Below are 23,980 nucleotides of genomic sequence, written 5' to 3' on the forward strand. Positions count from 1 at the left end.
TTAGTACTTGTACTTTTACTTGTACTTTTTACTCGTTACTTTTTAAAATAAGAACTTTTTACTTTTTACTCGTTACTTTTTTTAAAAATACTTGTACTTTTACTCGTTACTTTTTAAAAGTAACGTTGCCATATATGATTTTTACTAAGTATAAATTTATAAAAATATTATCTAATTCTCATTATTCAATTTTATTCTCATTATTCTATTTAAATCAAATTTGCACTTGTTCCAAAACATTTACGTTTATGTTTTCGGAGTTAATTCACTTTGTAACAACACGTAAGTTACTATAGTTTGGATTTTTATAAATATTGTATATCCATCGGCAGAATGAAAACACAATGAGCTATTTTTACTAAGTATAAATTTATAAAAATATTATCTTATTCTCATTATTCTATTTTATTCTCATTATTCTATTTTATTCTCATTATTCTATTTTATTCTCATTGTTCTATTTCATTCTCATTATTCTGTTATATTGTCAGTCTCTGCATTCAATCTCTCTCATTCTCATTTTCTTTCTTTCTTTTTTTCTAATTTGATATAATGTGTAAATATTACGCCTCATGTGCATCCCTTAAATTATAAGAAAATGCTTAGAATATATTTATTTAAGTATTTTTCTCTTATCTATTAATTTATTTACTTTAATTTTTAATCAGATATCAGTATACAATAAATCAATTTATCACTTTTATGAAAGATAAGCCTAACGTTTCATTTTGGAAAATAGTTATGTAAATATGAACGTTAATATATCGGTTCCATTTATTTTATTCTAATATTTTGTTAGGATCAATTTAAATAAACACTCTATAGATTTATTTGAATTTTTATGTTTACTGCAAGGTGTTTTAAGGAATCGTTCATTTCCTTTTCCTTTTTTTTATTTTTCAAAATAAATTCCTAAATAAGGAGATAATAATGAAATCAAGATGTATTTGCTTTGAAATTGTTCCTTTCTATTAATTTTAATAAATTAATTTCGTATTATATTGTTGAATTTTAGCCTCGCAAAGTTAAAGTAAGTTTTCCTTTGTGTTTTGCTGTTTTGAATTATAAAATTGTCAACTTTCACATAATAATGTTAGCTTTTGTGCTTTAAACTACATTCAAAAACTGATAGATGTGATTACCTTCAATAACGCATGTAGAAAAATGTCTTATTATTTTTTTTAATTTAATTAGCAATTAAACAAGATTTTTATATTTTTAAATAGCATTTTAGTTGAAGTGGTTCACCTATTGTTGATTAATTTCGGCCATTTTGTGGCTTATAAAGAAACTGAAATTGCGATTTTTAATGATACCCTATAAAAATGATTCATTCGATGTTTTTTCAAGAAATGTATCCAGGAATCTTCTCAAGAATTTTTTTTTTAAATTGGCACTTAAATTTTAAAATAATTCTAAGAGAATAATAGTTTAGCCTAATTACTGCATTTGGAAGTTGTATCACATTCTTATAAAAATAAACTTAAACCTGGCTTTGAAAATTTTTTTGTTCAAAAAAGATTCAGTTGCATTGAACATAAGCCTTAAAATAGTGAGATCAAATTGTTTGTTTCGTGGTAAAAAATCTGCTGAAAAACATTATTTATGCATTTTTTCCCACAAGTTTTCTTTTTTTGAACAGATACAAAGGAAATAAGGCATTTAAAATGAATAACTTTAAAAAAATATATATAAATAAGTGTTTTTAGTGGTTAGAAAGTGTTTGTGTTTAGTGTTTATGTGTTTAGAAGGAAAAGCATTACATTACACAGTCTTAATTGTTAATATATTTTGAAATTACGCTAAAAATTAAATTAGAAATTCATTTCTAAAAACAAAGTTAGGTTTCTCGTTTCAGTTTGTTTAATTTTTGTAAGAAAATATGTGATTTGCATATATATAAGGGTGATTCTCACGAAATTTGACAATTGACAGTCTTTTGCTCCAAGACCTAATACTATACTACTAAAATAACTTTTTTCTGAAAAAAATTAATAAATGCTGTTAGCACTTTAAAATGACTTTGCATTAGCATTGACTGTTTTGTGTAATTTAAGTGAATTTCAAAATGTAATTTTCCTGGTATGTCACAGACATATTTCCAATAACAACTAGCTTCAAAACTTCCCATAAATTTTTCTAAATTCTTTTTATCTCAACCGCTGTAAGCATTTCTAGAATATATGCAGAGGGTATTATTTCCAAATACTTTGATGAAAATAATTTTTCCTGTTATTAATTTGCTTGTCACATGAAAATCAATCATTTTCTAGGCGACTTTTTTTTAGTAATTTATAGCCGAAATAGATAGCACCAGCAATCAATATCTTGGGTTGAGAAATTGATTAGAATACCATTCTGACAGAACATGTCATATTTCAGGAATAAAGAACCAACTTTCTGGTTCAAAATATATTTTAAAAAATTTTACAAGGTGAATAGGTTCTTGTGTTGTCATTTTCTTGTCTTCTTGAAATCATTAATAACCTAAACTACATAGATTTACCTGAGTTATTTCAAGAAATCTTGTTGTTTTCTGCGGAATGTAAACGTTTTAGGCCGAAATGTTAAATAAAAGTAAAATTAAATGCTGTAAAATAGCAAATTTGTCATTATCCTGGCTGTCATTTTCCTGGCTTATGAATGCCAGTCACCAGAAAATTTTTTAAACAGTCTAATGTGCAAGGGAAAGCAAATGTTTACCTAATATCCAGTTTATGTAAGATTGTAATATGCTTGTATGTAATCAAAGTTATTTATTTGTTGAATGATTGATTATTTTACACAATTTTATTCTGTGCACATCAACAGCACAACAAAAACATTTTTGATTCTTTCTACAGTGGGTAAAAGAATTAATTGAAACAATTCCTCGTCCATCTAAAGCAAAGGCTTGAGGTTTTTTTTTTTTTTTTTTTTTTTTTTTTTTTCAAAACACGGATAGTTAAAATATAAAGGATAAGCTAAGAACATCACTCTACAATTTTATTCTGTCATAGTCTCTAAATTCTACTTGGGTGTATAAATTGAAAAAGTAATAAAATTGTAAAATAATATGATTTGAAATATTATAAATTTAAATAATGTAATAAAAAAATTCCCGGTGCAAATTATTATAAAATTAATTTTATTAGGTTATTTTACAACATGGGACCTAAAAACAATCATGGAAAAATAAACTGAGAAAAAAACGAGAAGCCGAGAAGAAACGGTATGTTGAAATTGTTCACAATAAATACTTTTGGAATTTATTTACATAAAAAGTTAAAATTTACTTGTCAACTTTGTCTTTTTGATTTTTTTAAGTTGAATTACTTACTATTAGCTTAGAATGACTGTTTTCTTAACTTCTAAGCTAATATGTCATTTTCCTGGTATTCAAAATTTGGAGAATTTCTATTTGATTTTTTTTCCATGAACAAATGTCAATAAACTACACTGCTGTGTGTAAGATATTAATAAATGTAACTAAATAAATATTTAAAAAAAAATTTGATTGTTTTGAAGACCTTAAATTCGAAGAAAAAAATTTTTCCAAATTGTCATATTTCTAAAGGATCACCATAAGCCTTTAATTTGTTAATTTATTTGTTTTATAAATAAATAAAAAGTTGATGAACTATCTTAGTCTTCATATTTTATCACATCACTCCTTCCCAATTTTAAAATGTGTAGAAAAATAGTTTACACTTTTATCTGCTTTACGTATAAGCCTTAAATTTAAAAATTTAATAGTTCTTTTTTTTTTTTAGTAGTGGAGAGAAGAATTTACATCTATCATATCCATCTTGTATTGCTTGAAAAGTGAAGCAAACAAATTCTGAAAACAGAAATGATAGACTCTGATTCAATCACCTGGTCAGCCTTAGGTAAGTCACCATAGTTTAACAAATAAATTTTGACGCATCATATCATAAAATTAAATTTCTCCTGAATCTTCATGAATACTTATAAGGTAAGTAGAGAATAACATGAATACTTATAAAATAAATTATGATGTATGAAAACTCATTTATGATGTAATACTTGTGTAATAATTCATTATTTATTTTTCTTTGTCATTATTTTTATTTATTTTTTTCATCTCTATGAGTTTTTAAAAAAATGGATTCGAAAATCCTATTTCTTCGGACTTATCTTAGCATTCTACAATAATTTTTATAAATTTATTAAATTAGCATAAAAATTTATATGAAATCGAAAATACTTGTAAGTGTGTAAATTTAAATTTTAACGTGGTAAGCTTTAGGTAAGTCACCTTAGTTTTTAACTAATAAATAATTAATAATATTAATATAATTTAACTAATAAATAATAATAACACATCATTATACATACATTTAATTTTTCTTGAATTTTCAAGAATATTTAGGTTTTTAAAACAAAACTAATTCATTATTTATTCCATTTTTTATTATTATGAGTTTTTTTAAAAAATTATTTAAAAAGCCTGTTTTTTCAGTAATTAATTTCATTAAATTTGTTTAATGAGTATAAATATTTGTATGAAATCGTTGAAACTTTTAACCCTTGCGAATTTAAATTTAAACATGGTTCACTTTCTGTAAGTCACCTTTGTTTAACTAATAAATTATGCATGTATTTAATTTTTACTAAATATTCCTGAATACTTAAATAGATTCTAAAACCAAAAATAATTCATTATTTCTACCATGTTTTTTATTATTATTATTATGAGTTTCTTAAAACAAAATATTCAAATAGCGTATTTCTTCGTTAAATTTATTTAATGAGAATTTTCATTAAATGAATTTATGAGTATTTATTTATTTTATGAGTATTTTCATTAAATAAATTTATGAGTATTTATTTATTTTATGAGTATTTTCATTAAATTTATTTAATGAGTATAAAAATTTATATTAATTCGAAGAAACTTGCGAACTTGTGAATTTTAATTTATGCATGATCCTCTTTAGGCAAGACCTTAGTTTAGCTAATAAATTATTTAACTGACATGTGATTACATTTAACTTTTCCTGAGACTTCATGAATACTTAGAAAATAAAAAATAAATCATTATTTATTTATTTTTTTTATTTTATTATTACGAGTTTTTTAAAAAGAAATATTCAAAAAGCCTCTTTCTACGGTAATTAATTTTATTATATTTATTTGATGAGTATGGAAATTTATATGAAATTGAAGAAACTTTTAAACGTATGAATTTAAATTTAAAATAAACTCACTTAGATTATAACTTAACTTTAATTACTTGCTTTAAGTTTTGTCGGGTTTTGGATGTTCTTTGTCCCACTTTCCTGACTAGTGATTTATCTAAGCATGATAATTTTTTCTTAGCTTAAATATTAATTTTCAACTCAGTTGGTATATTTTTTACTTCCATTTTGATAGTGATTCTATTCTAAAAAAATATATACTATCTATTGTCTGTCTAACAGAACCACTCTTCTCTCGCCGCAGAGTCTGGAGCTGTCTGCTACTACAGATACAAGACAAAGCACATTTCAAATAGGGGAGCTTTTGATGCTTCTTTTGCGACCCGAGTCAAAATTTGTCCAAAATGTTTATCCCACACTCCCATATAGTTCGTCTACTGTAGGAACTCCCCCCTCCACGAAGTCTGAGGCAGTCTGCTGTTATGGGAAGCAAGAATAGCGCATTTTAGGGAGGGCAGCTTCTCTTCACTCTAGGGCTAGCACAATAGACCGAAGCAAAAGATTCCCTTTCTTTCTCCGACACAAACCAAAACCTGTTCTAAGCAATGATCCTACACCCCACCTTAAAATAGTTATACCTCTTTACCACAATCACTGCCACTGGTCCAGACGAATGGCTAGGGGAGTTCTTGCTTTAGACAAACTATATGAAATAATTCAACCACAATAACAGTTCCCATAGTGATTAAGACAACTGGCGAAGAGAGATCTTTAGTTAGACAGGCAGTAGTACAGATGGTGATTAAGGAACACCCTGTATTTAATGGTATTTTATTTTATATTTTAACCGTCGATGCACAGCTGACCCAATTTTTGGGTTAACGACTACTAATATTCAACTCTGTAGCCTGGTAATTTTGAACCCAATCCAGAAGACAAGGGAACTCGTGGATCAAGTGCTGGGAGAAATTTGCTTTCGTGGAGGACTTTTTGATGGAACTAACCTGCATTTGCGTTACATGGAGAGGAAAAATACGAAAACATCCCACGGTTAGCCTGACGGCAAGGGGACTCTAACCTATGATCCGTCAACTACTTATGATATTTTACTTCAGCACTGTGGTTGGTGCGAGCCGGATGCGATATTCGAGTGAACCAGCCATAGCTGGGATTCAAACCCGCTTCACCTCTTTGGAAGGCGATTGCTCTATCCCCTAAGCCACCATGACTATAACATCATATTTGGAGAGATATTACACCACAGTTTTCACATTGTATACAATAGTGTGAATAAATGGAGAGGAAAACCACGAAAACCTACTACGGTTAGCCTGACGTCGAGGGGACTCTAACCTATGATCTACCACTACCACTGAGGATACTTTTTACGTCAGCATTGTGGTCGGTGCAAGTCGGATGCGAAATTCGTATCCACCAGCCATTGCGGGGATTCGAACCCGGTTCACCTCATTGGAAGGCGAAAGCTCTATCCCTGAGCCATCACGGCTCTATTTAACGGTATATTCAATCTCATATTTATTTAATGAAGATTAACTGATTTTTTACAGACATAAATTATGATACTGCTCTTCAAAGGTATTATATAACTCTTATATTCCAGAGGAAGTGATAAAAAAGGCACAATTAATGGATCCACCATATGTTCGTATAGTAGAACAACCATCTCCAAGCAACTTTAGGTTTCGCTATGAACGTGAATATGAAGACCGATGTGGTTGCATTGGTAACCTAGTTGGTATTAATTCGACATACGAAAAAAGAACTTTTCCAAAAATACAGGTAACTCAATAGTACTAAATTAATTTTAAATTCTTTTAAAGATTGTGCTTTTATATAAATATCTTTTATATTTATGTAAGTACTAAGAACTCTGCTCCCTGCTCACTTCGCTTACCATCCTTCACGATTTCTTCGATCATTTTATGTTCCTTGACGTTAAAGAGATTTTTGAATATTATATTAAAATCTGAAAATCTCATATTCAATCATCGAAATTCTCATCAATATCACTTCCCATCATCATATTTAATTGAATGATCTCAGAATATTTAATTAAATAATTCCATGATTTGGTGTATTTTTAATATATTTGGTGTATTTTCGGTGCAATGTTGGTGTATTAACTAGATATTTTATAGAATTCAATTGAATGATCTCAAAATATTTAATTAAATAATTCCATTATTTGGTGTGTTTTTAATATATTTTGGTATATTTGGTGTATTTTCGGGGCAATACTGGTGTATTAACTAGATATTTTATAGTATTCAATTGAATAACCTCAAAATATTTAATTAAATAATTCCATTATTTGGTGTATTTTTAATATATTTTGGTGTATTTGGTGTATTCATATTTTGGTGTATTAACTAGATATTTTATAGTATTCAATTGATTGATCCAGAAATATTTAATTAAATAATTCCATTATTTGGTGTATTTTTTGGTGTATATTTAGGTGTATTTGGTGTATTCATATTTTGGTGTATTTTCGATACAATTTTGGTGTATTTACTAAATATTTTATAGTATTCAATTGATTGATCCAAAAATATTTAATTGCATTAACACAGATTTGGTTCAGTTAGTTCCCGATTTTTTTAATTGTTTTATGATAAAATTTAAACCTTATCATTTTGATAGATTATCATTGCAATTTTCGGATTTAACCACAATCACAACTACTTCATTACAAGCGTAGTTGACAGCAATTTCAAAAATAAAATTTTTAAACTTAGTGACTACAAATTTCTTTCGAAATGCAGTCATTACAACATTACTTTCACGAGGTGAACTTTGCAGAAAAACTTTTTTACAGTCATGTGCAAAATCATTTTGAATAATAATTTAGTTCATAAAATGAATTTGCTTCAATGAGAATATTATTACAAGACTATTCGATAAATAAGACAAAGTTTTTAATACTTAATCATAAGTTCTTTGATGAAACCGTCTAGAATGCATGAAAAAATTTAGAGTGCTAGCAGTGGTATTAAAGCTGGTTAAGCTTATCATCGCCTGTGCAAAGTTAATAGGAAGCATGTGCAAAGTAAAATAGGAAAGTTTCAAAGAATAAAGCGGATTTTTTTCTCATTTATTTTAAAGTTTTTTTAAGGTGATGAAACTTTTTTTAATTTCCAGTTTTTATTTTATTTTTCTACTCTTTGACATCTCTAAAACCATTTCTTAAAAGGGTTTTTAAAAAAAATTAAATACCTGAAAATATATTCATGATATTTCAAGATTATAATAGTTGACAGACACTATTGTAAAATCTAGGTTAGATTAAAATTTAAGAACATTTATAAACTTCAATATTGATACATTTTTATACAAGACTATTACTAAATATTTTCAGAGATTTCTGAAAAATACTATATCAGATTGTTATAAGTTTTATTAAAATATACATTTTTACAATCTTTAAAACAATTCAAAAAAATATTATTTTATAAAAATGTAAGCAATTTTGTACAGTTTTTACATATTAAAAAAAATGTACTTTTAAAACAGTTCTTAATTTAGTTAAATTTTAACAAAAAATAATCCAATATTTAACTGTTCCGCAAATCTAATCATTCTTGAAGCTTTTAACTTTCCTCCATTGCTTGTAAAAGTACAAAACGCGAATCTACAAAAAACTCAACTCAACCTTCACACGACGCGCTTCTTTCTCCGCCAAAAATCCCGAAAGAGAGGGAACTCTGATGCCTAAAATAAAGAGAGATAGTGAAATACAACAGCGGTCTTGTTCTATTTGTATTACAGCTCTATGGTTTGATCTTCAGAATATCTTGAAGTTATCAAAGTGGAATCAAGAAAAGCCACCCGCTATGATTACTTTAACAAAACATTCCTGCCTATACTTTAAGCATTGTACATAAATTAACTTGCAAAGTATAAATTAAAATTGCGAAAAGATAAACATGAAACTAAAACTTCATACTAACTATAGAGGATCTTGAAACGTGTAAAGGCCATACATAAATATAGTAGGCCAACCTCATTTTTATTCATTTTGAGATTCAAAGTCCTGAAGTCTTATACGTGTATCTTTTTGAGTTCGAATTTAACTTTTGGTGCCCTCTGTTAGGCAACAGAAATAAAATAAAAATTTACTTATTTTTTAAAAAATTGAAAAAACTTGCTTGAACATGTAAGTGACGCTAATTTCATTTAACTGGAGTTGTCACATTATTCCAATAAAATTTTACAGCATAAACTAGATATATTTATAACAATTTTATTATTTTAATTTAGGTCATGAACTGCAAAGGCTCTTTTGCTGTAGTCGTATCTTGTGTGACTAAAGATGGACCTCCGTATCGGCCTCATCCTAATAAAATAGTAGAGAACCTTAAGAAAGAAGCTTATCATAAATTAGAAGACGAAGAAAGAAGAGGGATATATTGTAAAATTATAAAAAACTCTACCATGACATGCAGGTAAGAAAAACTTTTTTTTAAAAAAATACTTACAAGAAATACCTTTAAAAAAGTAAGGTGTTTTTGAAGTTTTTTGAGGTTGACAGATGTAAAAAAATACACGTGAGGTAGAAAATGAGGTTATGTTTTGCACCAAAAGTAACCTCATCAATAAATCTCAATTTCAACCTTATTTGCACCTCAGAAAATCATCCTCGTATGTAACTCAGCAATACTTTTAGTTGGAGTTGGGCGAAATTATTCACACCTCAAAAATAGTTATTCGCTTGAAGTGTAAAAAAAGTGGCCTGTGCACCTCAAAAATAACTCTGGTTGCTCTAAAGTAGATTTTCAACAATCTCAAAACAAACTCTGGCTCGTCTTAAATCAACCTTGACACCTCAAAACAACCTCAAATAAACCTCAAAAACACCTCAAAATTTTTTAAGGGATAGTTGTATTGAGTTGTCCGAAAAAGCGTGTCAGTTTTGATGAATAATTGAAATTATTGTCATTTTTACCTACGACCTACTTTCCTACTTTCTCCATTTTTTCGGAATGAAACTTTTTTTACTGAAATTTTTGTCACATATATATTTAAGAATTCTTGATATCTTCAGTTGAAGTTATTAAAAAATAAAGTTTTAATCATTAATAGGATTTTTATAATAATCAAAATAGGAAAGTAATGTCACATGATTTAGTAACTATCATATCGAACAGCCGAAAAGAACTCTTACAAGTTATGACAACTTTTCAAAAACGCATGAGGCTGTACCGTTTCTCGTGATTCCAGCTGTCTCGTCATAACTTCTTTCAGCCTTGGCAATGAGCAACCTATCGAAAATCTGACTTCCAAACAAATCAATAGTTCGTGTCTTCTAAGTTTTCTAAAAAAAGCTTCATTGTTGTGTTTCCTTTCATCTTTAGTTTCATTTTGTAACGACTTCTTTTACATGTAAAGCAAATATACAGTGCGCAAAAGATAAAACGGACTACCCTGAATATCTTCTGATCTAATGATCGGTTCTTCACGTTCTAAGACTCAATCTTAATGGTTTGAGGGTGTGACCTTAAATATACTAATTAATTAGTGCAGACACATAAACGCATCTTTATCTGAATAAATACACCTTTTTATCGAAGGATTTAGATTTCTAATCCCAGAGGATTGGGGATACCCGCAGCCTGGAAAATATGGTCCCAATAGTTCGGTTAAGAAAGCGGTTCAAATTTTGGACCCCTTAATGTTAATATTATTTTTACATGCTTCGCTATATCTCAAGAACTTTTTAAGTGAATTGAAAATCTTCTGCTCATAATTATAAAATTCATTTAACGAAGATATTCTATGAAAAATATAACTAAATATTTTCTGTAAATAATTTTTATCGTTTTATTTAATAATAGTCAAAAAAAATGNATCGCAATATTTGAGAGAAAGATTTTGCGGGGTATACTTGGTGGTGTAAAGGAAAACAATAACTGGAGAAGGAGATTTAACTTTGAACTGTACAAGATTTATAAAGAACCTGATAATATTAAATACATGAAAATAAATAGAATGAATAGAATGGCCCACGAATGAGTGATGACAATACAATAAAAAAGATACTGCTTTTTAGACCCACTGACACAAGAAAGTAGGGAAGGCAACAGATGAGATGGGCTGACTCAGGGAAGTCCGATTGTCTTGCAATTAATGAAAAGTATTGGAGATCAAAGATAAATCGGATGTCGTCATGGAGAAATCTTCAGAGGAAGGCATTGGCTCACGTTGGGCTGTCTAGCCAACTACGATGATGATGACATCTAACGTATTTTCTATGAATAAGCAAAACTTTTTTCCCGATGAATTCAGGCTTTTGACCTCAAAAATAAGACCTTGTGCTGCAATTTGGATTTATCTTATAACATGGACAAGAGAGCATTCGAAAGTTTGGAGAACTTTTTGATGCGAATTGGAAAATTTTTGTTCACAATTTTAAAATTCGCTTATCCAAGGACAATTTCATACAAAAAAATTATTTTTAATAATGATTTATTGTTTAATTTGATAACGGACAAAAAAAATTTTTAATTGAAAGACATGCAATAGTTCTTCAGAAAATACAACTTTTCTTTTTAAAATTTGATAACTAAGAAATTATTTGATCGAAAATAATAGAAGAAGAATAGACAACTATTTAGATTACCTTTCGGTAGCTGAGGGAATGATCTTTGAATAAATGTGGAATTATCTTTGAATAAACAAAAAATTTCATTGCGTGTAAAAATGTTTTTTTCCCTTAAAGAATTTTCGAGATATATCGAATTATACTAGAGTAAAGTCAACACCAAGGGGATACTAGATTGCAGCTGTCCGCATTTTTGTGGAACAAGAATTTACACGTGAATTCTGGCTTTTGTATCTGATTTTGTAACCTAAAATATCATCTGCTTTAATTAATTAACGTATTTTAGGTTAGACCCTCACATCATTAAGATTGAGTAATAGTTCGTTAAAATCCGATCATTAGATCAAAAGTTATTATTACTTTTTTTTTTATTTTACGCACTGAACATTTTGTTAGCTTTTTAAAATAAGTTATCCTTATGTATCAACCGTATTGCTTAGATGAACATTGTAGTTACATACTTATTTTTTTATTTCCTTTAGCTTTCCAAATCTCGGCATCCTTTCTGTGAAAAAACAAGACATTCCAAAATCCCTGAAACTGAGAGAGAAATATCTTGTGGATCCTTTTGGAAGTAAATTATTAGGAAACTTTCTACGCAGCATTTTATTATTTTTATTGAAATTCCGTGTCAAAAAAAAATAATTAATCTATTCAGTTATAACGGTTGACTAGTTGTTAGGGCATACCCGGGAGTTAATAGTTGAGGCATAGCCTTCTAGGGGAGTTAGAACACGTCATCAGAATTGTAATCGCATAGTAACCGTAACCGTGAAATGTCGTCGTACGTTGTTAGAAACACTTTCCTTCAAAGAACCGTATCTCTCTGAACAGGTTCTAAAGGGCAAAACTCCCCTATCCACGTACGACGAGAATTCTAAGCATGGATTTCTATAGAATTTGAATTTTGATGATATCATCTAACTCCCTTTAAGTTTGTTGCAACATTTACGCAATCCCCCTGTTATATATAACGTTTTTAAATTTATATATTTTGACAAAGCGTAAACTAAAAATGCTATTTTAAAAAACATCTATAGTTTTTACTCTATAGCTTTCAAAACTAATTTCAGATTTGAAAACCCTATACCTGATTTTAGCAAGATCAAGTATTTATATTAATACAAACAAAAAATTTGTTCTCCAGTGCTATTTTCCATCCATAGTTTCAGGAACGGGGAATAGGCCAGGCAAGATCAAGTATAGTTTGTCTGTGTAAAGAACTCCCCTAGCCATTCGTCTGGAATAGTGGCCGTGACTATGGTTACGAGGTATAACTATTACAAGTATCATTATTTAAGATATGTTTTGGCCTAGGTCGATAAGAACTGGGGAATCAGACGAGAAAGAAGCTTTTCTCTTTGAAATGCGCTATTTCTTGTTTCCATAGCAGCTGACTATCTTAGACTTCGTGGTGAGGGGAGTTCTTCCTATAAGCAAACTATATTTATATCAATGCAGCAAAAAGAAAATTTCTCCAGTGTTATTTTTCATTCAAAGACGTTTTTAGTTTCGAGAGTAAGGAATAAGCAAGGCAAGACAAGATCAAGTATTTATATAAATGCTACAAAAAAAAATTTTTGAAGCGCTATTTTCCAACCTAAGACGTTTTTAGTTTCGAGAATAAGGAATAGGCAAGGCAAGATCAAGAATTTATATAAATGCAACAAAAAAATTCTTTAGAAGTGCTATTTTCCATCCTAAGACGTTTTTAGTTTCGAGAATAAGGAATAGGCAAGGCAAGATCAAGTATTTATATAAATGGAACAAAAAATTCTTTTGAAGCGCTATTTTTCCATCCTAAGACGTTTTTAGTTTCGGGAATAAGGAATAGGCAAGACAAGATCAAGTATTTATATAAATGCAACAAAAAATATATTATCCAGTGCTATATTCCTTCGAAAGACGTTTTTAAAGACGTTTTTTGCTGAAAGACGTTTCTAGAATTAGAAATAAGCAAGACAAGATCAAATATTTATATAAATTCTACAAAAAAAATTTTCCAGTGCTATTTTATATCCAAGAAAATTTATTAGTTTCAGAAATAAGGAGAAATCACTTTGAACCAGGTGAATTTTCACTTAGTGCCAAGTGATAGAAGTGAAAAACGTATCACCAAGTGATTTTAACTAATTTCCAAAACTAAAATTTTGTGTCGAAAATAGTTCTCAAGCAAAAATTAATTAATGACTCATATGTTTGGTGATAAAATATCGCTAGAATTGAAACGAAATTGTTATAATAAGTGCCTAGACAACTATTGCGATTGCATGAAAAATGAGGTAAAGTATTGTGATTTTCCATAAAAAAAAAAAAATTGTGCTAGCTTTATCAAAACATTATATAACATGTTGTTAAACATATTTATTTAATTTTACATCAATAGCTAGTTAATGTATAGTTGTAGTAAGTAAGCATAATTTGTTTATTCTTAATACATACTTTCAGAATTGAAATAACGAAGGGTATTTTATTCAATTTAGCTGGATTTGATTATACGAAGGATATTGATTTGAATATTTTGCGTTTATGTTTTCAAGTACTTCTTAAAGATTCAGAAGGCAAATATAAGATACGAGTCCCTCCAGTTGTTTCTGAACCAATTTATGATAGAAGTAAGAAAATTCTGGTTTAATTTTAATTCATTAATTATTCTTATGTTTTTTCTCATTAAAATTTTATCATTCACAGAATCCATATCGGATTTGACTATCATGAAATTTAGTCATTATTCAGCTCCTGCAACTGGTGGAACTGAAGTTATACTTCTTTGTGACCGTGTTCCTAAAGGTAACTGAACTACTTTCGAAATTCCAAGTATATTTCTTTATAAAAATATATGGGAATAAAAAAATTTTGCAATGCATTGTCATGATTACTAAGCAAAATTAATTGCTGTTTCTCTAAATTAGTTCACATAAATATTGTTTATAATTTTGCACTGTTAGAAATGTCTCTGAAAAAATAGTTAAATAACAATTTATTTATTTGCTATTTTACCAAATTCAAACAAAACTGTCAAGTAACCGTAAATAAGGTGATAATCAAACTGCTAACTGTAGAAAGACTATTTATTAACTGCTTTCACCTAATGCTGTTAAGCAACCAGAATTTCATCCCACTTAATGAAGTCACGTTGTTTCTTGAAGCAGTATAATATATTATAGCTAAGTAACTATATATATAATAACTATATTACAGCTGAGAGTGCTAATCTATCAGTCTCATGACCGACAAAACTGGAGACACCACAATATTTCCTCCACTCCCAACAACACATGAAGAGTTACCTGAGTCCTTGACTTTCCAGAGCCTATTACCTAGCGAAAAGCCTAGCTCCTATGTCTTGTTAAATATCTTTTTTATGATTTTGAAACCACGCTAGTTATAAATGGTTACAAAACCGCATCGTTTTGTATTCATGGTTTTATAACCACACAAGTTGTAAACGGTTTCAAAACCATAAAGGTAAAAAATATTATTTACCGGAAACTTTACGGTTAATCGGATGGGCTGACTGCTGCCGGTTATTTTACCATAATTTTAGAATGAAAATTCTAGCAGTGTGGTAAAAAAGGAGACGACAAACATTGTATTATCAGACACTTGTGGCCTGGTGCTACCAAGCGCATTGCCTTACTCAAATCGGTTGTATGCCTCTCTCATTTGCAGACTACGCTTATTCTAGTTTTTCTAGCTTTTTAATGTACACATTTTTTTTTAAATATTAAGAGACACTTCCAACTTCATAGCGTAATTTCTGACAAAAATTAAAGCGTATACCCAGAGCTGACTATTCTTCTATTTCAGAAATGTGTTTTATAATGTAATAAAATGTAAATCTATTTTTATTATATTAATTAAAATTAATTATTGGGGTCATGTTCAAGAGATTGTGAGTTCGATCACCGCTGGTCTAAGAATCGCCATGTAATAAGTGGTGACTGGTGCGCGTTAAGTATGTTGAGTTAGAAAGTCCAAGTTCCCATAACAAATCAATACCTCAGGGGATACCGCGTTGGAGATTGATCGTTCTCTGGTTCAGTTAAAACTTACGATCTGTGGATGAATTAATGGATGTATGAATGGGCCAGTCCTGTAAACAGGCTGTTACGTGTGTGTGGCTGAAGATATATTCTTGGCCATAGATGGCACCACCGAAAAACAAGAAGCGCACCCTCTGCCTTAAATTCGCTTGGTTTCACAAAGCAGGCTTGCTGGTGTAGGCAAGTGTTAATAGAAACAACAATAACAATTATAAATTAATTAGAAAACACTACAGCCCTTTTTTAAATTCTCCGATGAATTGACAGCANGCTAAGTAACTATATATATAATAACTATATTATAGCTGAGAGTGCTAATCTATCAGTCTCATGACCGACAAAACTGGAGACACTACAATATTTCCTCCACTCCCAACAACACATGAAAAGAGTTACCTGTGTCCTTGACTTTCCAGAGTCTATTACCTAACGAAAAACCTAGTCCTATGTCTTGTTAAATTTCTTTTTTATGGTTTTGAAACCATGCTAGTTATAAATGGTTACAAAACCGTATCGTTTTGTAGTCATGGTTTTATAACCATACAAGTTGTAAACGGTTTTAAAACCATAAAAGTAAAAAATACTATGCCTTACTCAAATAAAAGTAAAAAATATATGCCTTACTCAAATTGGTTGTGCTATAAAGCGCATTGCCTTACTCAAATTGGTTATATGCCTCTCTCATTTGCGGACTCACGCTTATTCCAGTTTTTCTAGCTTTTCAATGAACACATTTCTTTTTTAAATGTTAAGAGACACTTCCAATTTTATAACGTAATTTCAGACGAAAATTAAAGCATATACCCAGAACTAACTATTCGTCTATTTCAGAAATGTGTTTTATAATGTAATGAAATCGTATCGTTTTGTATTCATGGTTTTATAACCATGCAAGCTGTAAACGGTTTCTAAACCATAAAGGTAAAAAATATTATTCACCGGAAACTTTACTGTTAAGCGGATGGACTAACTGCTGCCGGTTATTTTACCATAATTTTAGAATGAAAATTCTAACAGTGTGGTAAAAGAGGAGGCAACAAATATTGTATTGTCAGACACTTGTGGCCTGGTGCTACCAAGCACATTGCCTTACTCAAATCGGTTGTATGCCTCTCTCATTTGCAGACTCATGCTTATTCCAGTTTTTCTAGCTTTTAAATGTACACATTTCTTTTTTAAATGTTAAGAGACACTTCCAACTTCATAGCGTAATTTCTGACAAAAATTAAAGCGTATACCCAGAGCTGACTATTCTTCTATTTCAAAAATGTGTTTTATAATGTAATGAAATGTAAATCTATTTTTATTATATTAATTAAAATTAATTATTGGGCTCATGTTCAAGAGATTGTGAGTTCGATCACCGGTCGAAGGATCGCCATGTAATAAGTGGTGACTGGTGCGCGTTAAGTCTGTTGAGTCAGAAACTCCAAGTTCCCATAACAAATTAATACCCCAGGGGATACCGCGTTGGAGATTGATTGTTCTCTGGTTCAGTTAGAACTTACGATCTGTGGAGGACTGAATGGATGTATGAATGGGTCAGCCCTGTAAACTGGCTGTTACGTATATGGGACTGAAGATATATTCTTGGCCATAGATGGCGCCACTGAAAAGCAAGAAGCGCACCCTCTGCCTTAAATTTGCTTGGTTTCACTAAGTAGGCTTGCTGGTATAGGCAAGTGCCATTAGAGACAAAAACAACAAAAAGAATTATAAATTAATTAGTAATCACTGCAACCCTTTTTTAAATTCACCTGTGAATAGACAACAAATTATTTGAACTTGAAGTTCACTGCATTGTGCTATAACTTTTGTAATGAATTTTCATTTATTTATTGCTTAGAGAGCATACAAATTTGGTTTTATGAAGTGCATGATTCCAATGTAATATGGGAGAGTCCTGCTGAATTTCATCCCAGCGATATTCATAAACAAGTAGCCATTTCATTCCGGATCCCTCGCTACCATAATGAGAATCTACAACAGCCTGTATCTGTTTACGTCGAACTTCGAGATGAGAACAGGAAAGGGAAACCAAGACCATTCCAGTATTTGCCAATGGAGAGAGGTAAAACTTGTTAATTTTACTGCTGACCTAAACACAATGAATTGGTTTCACTTTCAGTGGACAAATTAAACTTTTTCCAACTTGTAAAAAGTGCAACCCCAGCAAGGCTAGTCCTCACCATGATTGCCTGGATTTCACCATGGAAGAGGTTCTTGAGAGACCTCTCCTTTTCCTCGATTTTTTGAAGACTCACGGCCTCATGGGTCTGGTATAGTTCCGCTATCCCAGCTGGGATTGTAAACAACAACACACAATGAATTTATTTAATACATAAAAAAGACTGGTTCACTGGGCTTAAAATCTCTTCTAATAACATTCAATTAAGTGGAAGTTGCCTCTGGTGACTAGCTTGGTCGTCCTCACTCATGGCTTCACAATGCGTGATAAGGCAATTGAATAGCTGTAAGGGATGTCATTGTAGGTAAATCACGAAATTTTTCGATTCAGAAATCGATCAGGTTCGACCCACACACGTGTCGTCATTTACAGGCATCCAATTACTTATAAGTTTAAATCTTACATGATTAGGCATTTCACTTTCTTTCGAGTTGCAAGTACCCAATTCAATAATTTATAATAAAGAAATCACGTGAAAATATAACAGCTTTTGTTTTTATTTGATGTTGCATAAAAAAACTGCACGATAAACTGTATTTCAAATGGCTGCGTAGTAATTTTAAACGTGTAAATGGATGGTTGAATGAATGTAAACAATAACAAACTTCCTAAAACCGGAAGTTTACACGTCTCTAGGAAGTACTCTAATACTCTAGGAAGTTTACATGTTGTTATACTGTTCATAAGAGTTTGCTGTAAATTATAAATGCTAACAGCTCATCAGCCTAAGACAAATTTAAGAAAGTTAATGTCACAACATAAAGTGCAAGGCCATATTATGAAGGCCATTAGCCATTTGTTGAGCGTTATCAGAACATTATCAGAGCGTTATCAGATAACCCTTTCTGACTTTATTAGTGTATAATATAGCAGTTTATTATTTTTTGTATAACATCATAGCATGCTGCGGAGTCTTCCGAATTCATTTGCAATTTGTTTCGCTGAAATTTAAATGGGGAAAAAAGCGTTCTACGATAAACACTTTATAATAATATTGGATGGCACGCTTTTTCAGGCTTAAGCATAAAAATTAATCCAAATTGAAAACCCGAAAGTCTTAGGAGAAATTTCTACCCCTAGAACCATCTGTTCTTCGCTTTACACGATCAACCATCCATAGGTATTACAAGACTGTACTTTTTGTACGTAAAAGCTTCTTTTTTAATATTAAATTTGTCAAATTTGTTTCGGCTTCTTTCAATTTAGTGCAAAAATATATGGGGGAAATAATTTTTCAATTGAATCGTTATGTCAGATCCGAAAATAGATTTAAACACAAAACTGTACTTTTGACACAAAAAAATCTGAATACTGAAAGTTAAACTGTTATACCTATCAACGTGAGTTTAATTTTATACAATATTTCAATGTCTCTTCTCCTAGTATAGGAGCATTCTCTTTGCCTCCGATTCTTACGCATGTGAATGAGAATCTGATTAGAGAAAAATGTATATCCGTGAAAAAACCGCCAAACAGGTTCTCGATTCGACTTCGATTCGCATGCGAAAAAAATCACATCCAGTGGAAATGGAATATAAAGAAACCCAATATCTTGAAATCTTCTTCATATATACACATGAATATTTAAAATTCGACTTCGCAAAAATTATTCAACCGATTTCGCTCGCATTTTCTATTTTGCCAAATAAAATTACATACTTTAAAATAGCGTAAAAAATTGTTGACCTTACAATTCAAAATTTTTTCGTCTCTTATTGAATAGATGATAAATATGTACTAAAATTATTTCTGTACAGAATTATCTTTGGTTAAGAGAGTTTTGTAATAGTGTGCAAAACATTTTCAATTCGCTCGAAAAGTTCTGGAGATATGACAAAATATGAGGACTTGACCAAACTATGAAAACCATATTTCACAGATTGCGGCCACCCCCTTTATTTTGGGGATCAGAAATTGGAATCCATTGAAAAAAGGGTATGTTTTAGAGAAGGCACCTTTTGTGTCTGATTTCGTACCTTAAAATATCATCTGCACTAATTAATTAATTAGCATATTTGAAGTCGCCCTCTCAACCATTAAGTCCTAAAATGTGAAGTAAATGTGTATGATCATTAAATCAAAAGTTATTCAGGGTGGTCATTTTTTTTTTTTTTTTGAGCATTGTACTAGCAAAGTTAGAATTTATTTGCGTTTATCACTAAGTGCACTTTCTTTTCTTGCTAAGCCGCAATACTATCATAAAATAATTTCATCAATTTTTATCCGATTTACTCCCAAATTTAACAGCTTCCGTTGCTTGTTATTAAAAATCCTTTTCATGCGTTCTTTCTCCAATACGAACTTAATTCTTTCACTCAAAATTAAAGGCCGAACTTTGGAATTCGTTTAAGGAAACAAATTTAAATAAATAAATAAATAATTTAGAAGTAATAATATGTTTACCAATTCTTTAGCAATTCCTTTTTAGTTTGATGTAATATTCTTTGTTCTTAATCTTCCTGGAAGTTATTCGATAAAAGTGTTCCTAATAGTTTAATCAAGGCAACTATCAAAACTTTAAGCTGTAAGCATATAAAAATTTGATTCCATGAAGAAAAAAATCTTCATAATTTGTTGTTGTGATAGATTTTCTAATTTTGTAATTATCCTTTTGTATAATACAAATTTTACATCATGTTGATCTATTAAATCTTATGTTCCTAGAATGAAAATCAAATAAATTTGTTGAATAGTTTAGAAGAAGCAACAACTGAAATTAGTTCATTGATTTTTTCAATAAAAAAAATAATGACTTTAAATTGCTTACAGACCTGTTTATTTTTAATTTATTTGGGTTTTTATAATTTCGGAGTGATATAAATTTTTATCTGCGAATGATTTTTTCAAATAATCAATTTAAAATATAATTGAGTTGATTAATATAGTGCATATACGTTACATAAATTATATGTAATAATTTGTAAAAAAAGATGCGCAAAAAATTTTTAAAAAATAAATTATTATACATTTATATATAAAGTCAACATTTTAAAACCTCACTTTGATTGAGTGTGGATAGTTTGAAAAAAAGATGCATGGATTCATTTACAAAAATCTAGTGTTTAAAAATTAAAATTTTAACAAAAATTTTTCACAATTACTCAGCGAGTCTTGTTAATATTTTTCAGATCCAGATGGTATTGCATGTAAAAGGAAAAAAGTCAAAGAACGCATTGATCTTGAGAGGCTTTTTCAAGGGAATATTCTGAGTGGAGGTTCCATTCCACAAGGTAAACCTACAATAATATGACAAAGAATAACAAAATACTATACTCAAAGATTTTTTTATTTTATTTTCTTTATAAATATATTATAACCATCGTTTCAGAACGTCAAATGGCAATTGGAATTCCTCGATTATCCAGACAATCAACAAATAGTCTTAGAGCTGGAACTTCATCAGGTAAGACGTCAGCCAAAAAAAAAAAAAAAAATACAAATTCAAAGCAAAATACAAGTTGCAGATACTGTAGAAGTTATAGAGATAGGTTGTATTTTGTAGAAGAGTGCTACGAGCTCTTTGGATTAGCTTTGTCGCGTAAAGAATTTGTAATGACGTCATCCTTCATAATCTGTAATATTTTATTCATTAGTTTAATACTTATATGAATTCGAATGGCAACAGTTTATCAGTTTATGTTTGATAGAGAAGGTTAAGAATAGAAGTGGATCACTTTATAACTTGTAAATATTGTAATAAAGGTTTATAGAAATTTAGTAAAAGTTTTACGATGCATCTGGCAAGCTTATAGCTGTGTATTACCATAAATAAGAGATAGATTTTTTAAATACTTAATTTCAGTTCAAGGTGGCACCACTTAAACATATTTTACCATACTCGCCTTTCACTTGTAAGTTAATTTGGTCTTTAGCAACCAGAAAAAAAGCAAACAATAGATGAACTGTTGTTGACATTTTACCAATGAGGCTGAACTACATCTGTTAGTGAAAAACAGATATAGTTCAGCCTCATTGTTTGAATCTGTTAATTTACTAAAATAAAAATTATTTTGATATTATAGTCCCAGGGACAGCGTCACGAAAATTGTGGTTATTTCAATACTTTTTAAACATTTCGTGAAATTTTTGATCTGCCTAATCTGTAGACCAATACAAAATGAATGCTATATCTATTTGAGGATTTAGTTAAAGGTTTAAATGCAAAAGTTTTAGATTCATTTCAAGCGGTGCCAATTCAGATATAAGAGTTATGAAAGGTTTATAATTAATTAAGAAACTGGTTTTCGATACCTTCATTGATATACTTTAAATCTTACGGGAAATTCTCGATTTAATTAAGAAAATTTTAGCATTTTTAAAATAAAACGTTATCTTTGATCCAAGAGGCAGCCTTACAAAAAAGCTAGACTTTTTAATATTTTATATATGTAATCTGTAAGCTAACGTTATACAAATGTGATCGATCTGGAGCATGATGTGTTGAGGGTTAAAATGCAGAAATTTTAAAAGTCTTAAATTAGATTGAAATTGGTTTTCATGGTATGTTCCAAATCTTAAGGTAAAATTTTTGGAGGTTTTTAAGGTAATATTGTTTGTTTTTAGTAAATTTCTGGTGTCATTTAAACATTTCTCATTGCTTTGTTTTCTTTTTGCAGTTAGTGGTGCTCCTGGTTCTGCTGATGCATTTGCTGGAACTCCAATATTTTTTGCATCTGAATCTTCTGGAGCATCGGCATTCCCTCCAGTACCTGTATCTGTCCCTACTTGTTCAAATCTATCGCAAGTACCAACATTTTTTGCCTCAGAATCTTCTAGAGGAGCAGTATTTCAATCAATTCCCGTAAGTGCCTCAAGTTCCACGCATATAGCACAAGCGCCTGCATTTTTTGCATCAGAATCTTATGGAGCATCAGTATTATCTCCAGAACTTGAACGTACTAATATCTCAACGTCGGCCCATTCACCACAAGCATATTCGACCTACGTTACAATTTCTCCTACAGATCATAACTATTCATCAGTTATTCCTTCGCCGGAATCAATGATACCAACCATCAATCATCAAATGATGCCTGCCTCGAAACCAATAACGGCACCAGTCAAGGATCAAATGATGACGATTTTAGAATCATCGCCGGACGAGTATCAAATGAGGCCAACTTCAGAATCATCTAACGAAGAAAATGTTCAGTCTGATGTCGATAATGACATGATATTGAAATTGGACAGTATGGATCTGGACACTTTAGACGCAGACCTACCTCAGAATTTTTCTGCAAGCATGTTTCTTAACAATTTAAATTTTCCAGAACATAATTAACAAGACCAATACAAACTGAAACAATAAAAAATAAATTTACAATTTATTAATCATTAGAATTTATGTTTAATCAGTAAAACTAGAGCACCATGAATTTGTACTATTATACAAATACTGACAAATTATTTATGGCAGAAAAAACGAAGTGCGAAAATTATTTTATTGCTATAAAAATGCTCTGGAAAAAAAAGTTATGTCTTTTAAGTTTGTTTTTATGAATATATTTTTAATAAAATTATTTCTTTCTTTCTGAATTCATATTTTTATATGGCAATTCTTTTTTCTAGGCATAAAAATATCAAACATTGCTTTTCTTGTGAATTTTCTAATATTATTTCATTACCTAAAACACTCCAGCTGAACTGTAACATCAGTTACAGAGGGGATACAGAATATGCTTGTGATCGCATCTTCATTTAATTTCACAAATAAACTGATGATGGATATCTACCCTATTTGACAGATTATTTGAAACATGAAAAATAAAAGGTTATTGCCCGATCAAAATAGTATCATAAAGCTGGCTTTATTTAAAACTTCCACGTTTTTTCTGCCCCCTGATAAGATGGCACCAGTACAATTTTGCAATAAGAATTTCAAGAAGGTTAAATAAGTGTTATACATTTATTTGTTTCTTTATTTGTATATATATATATATATATATATTCAAAATGAAGATAAAACAAAGGAAGATTACAGACA

General features: G+C 29.9%; 1 protein-coding gene across 2 annotated transcripts in view; it reads left to right on the forward strand.

Annotated features, from left to right (window-relative positions):
• The window catches only part of LOC107436546 (embryonic polarity protein dorsal), a 24,396-nt gene extending 870 nt beyond the window's left edge, over positions 1-23,526 (forward strand). The window contains exons 1-11 of one of the 2 annotated variants that reach the window (XM_071184512.1): positions 263-282; positions 3,753-3,869; positions 6,763-6,941; positions 9,423-9,607; positions 12,246-12,337; positions 14,247-14,378; positions 14,455-14,553; positions 17,656-17,880; positions 21,126-21,227; positions 21,326-21,400; positions 22,614-23,526. In XM_071184512.1, the coding sequence (XP_071040613.1) occupies positions 3,833-3,869; positions 6,763-6,941; positions 9,423-9,607; positions 12,246-12,337; positions 14,247-14,378; positions 14,455-14,553; positions 17,656-17,880; positions 21,126-21,227; positions 21,326-21,400; positions 22,614-23,278 (1,791 nt within the window). In that variant the 5' untranslated portion in view covers positions 263-282; positions 3,753-3,832 and the 3' untranslated portion in view covers positions 23,279-23,526. Of the gene's footprint in view, positions 1-262; positions 283-3,752; positions 3,870-6,762; positions 6,942-9,422; positions 9,608-12,245; positions 12,338-14,246; positions 14,379-14,454; positions 14,554-17,655; positions 17,881-21,125; positions 21,228-21,325; positions 21,401-22,613 lie in introns of those variants that run through there. The other variant, XM_043046287.2, reaches the window with a different exon arrangement.
• Positions 23,527-23,980: the final 454 nt, after the last annotated feature.

The sequence above is a fragment of the Parasteatoda tepidariorum genome, chromosome 8 (assembly GCF_043381705.1).
Source record: "Parasteatoda tepidariorum isolate YZ-2023 chromosome 8, CAS_Ptep_4.0, whole genome shotgun sequence".
NCBI lineage: Eukaryota > Metazoa > Arthropoda > Arachnida > Araneae > Theridiidae > Parasteatoda > Parasteatoda tepidariorum.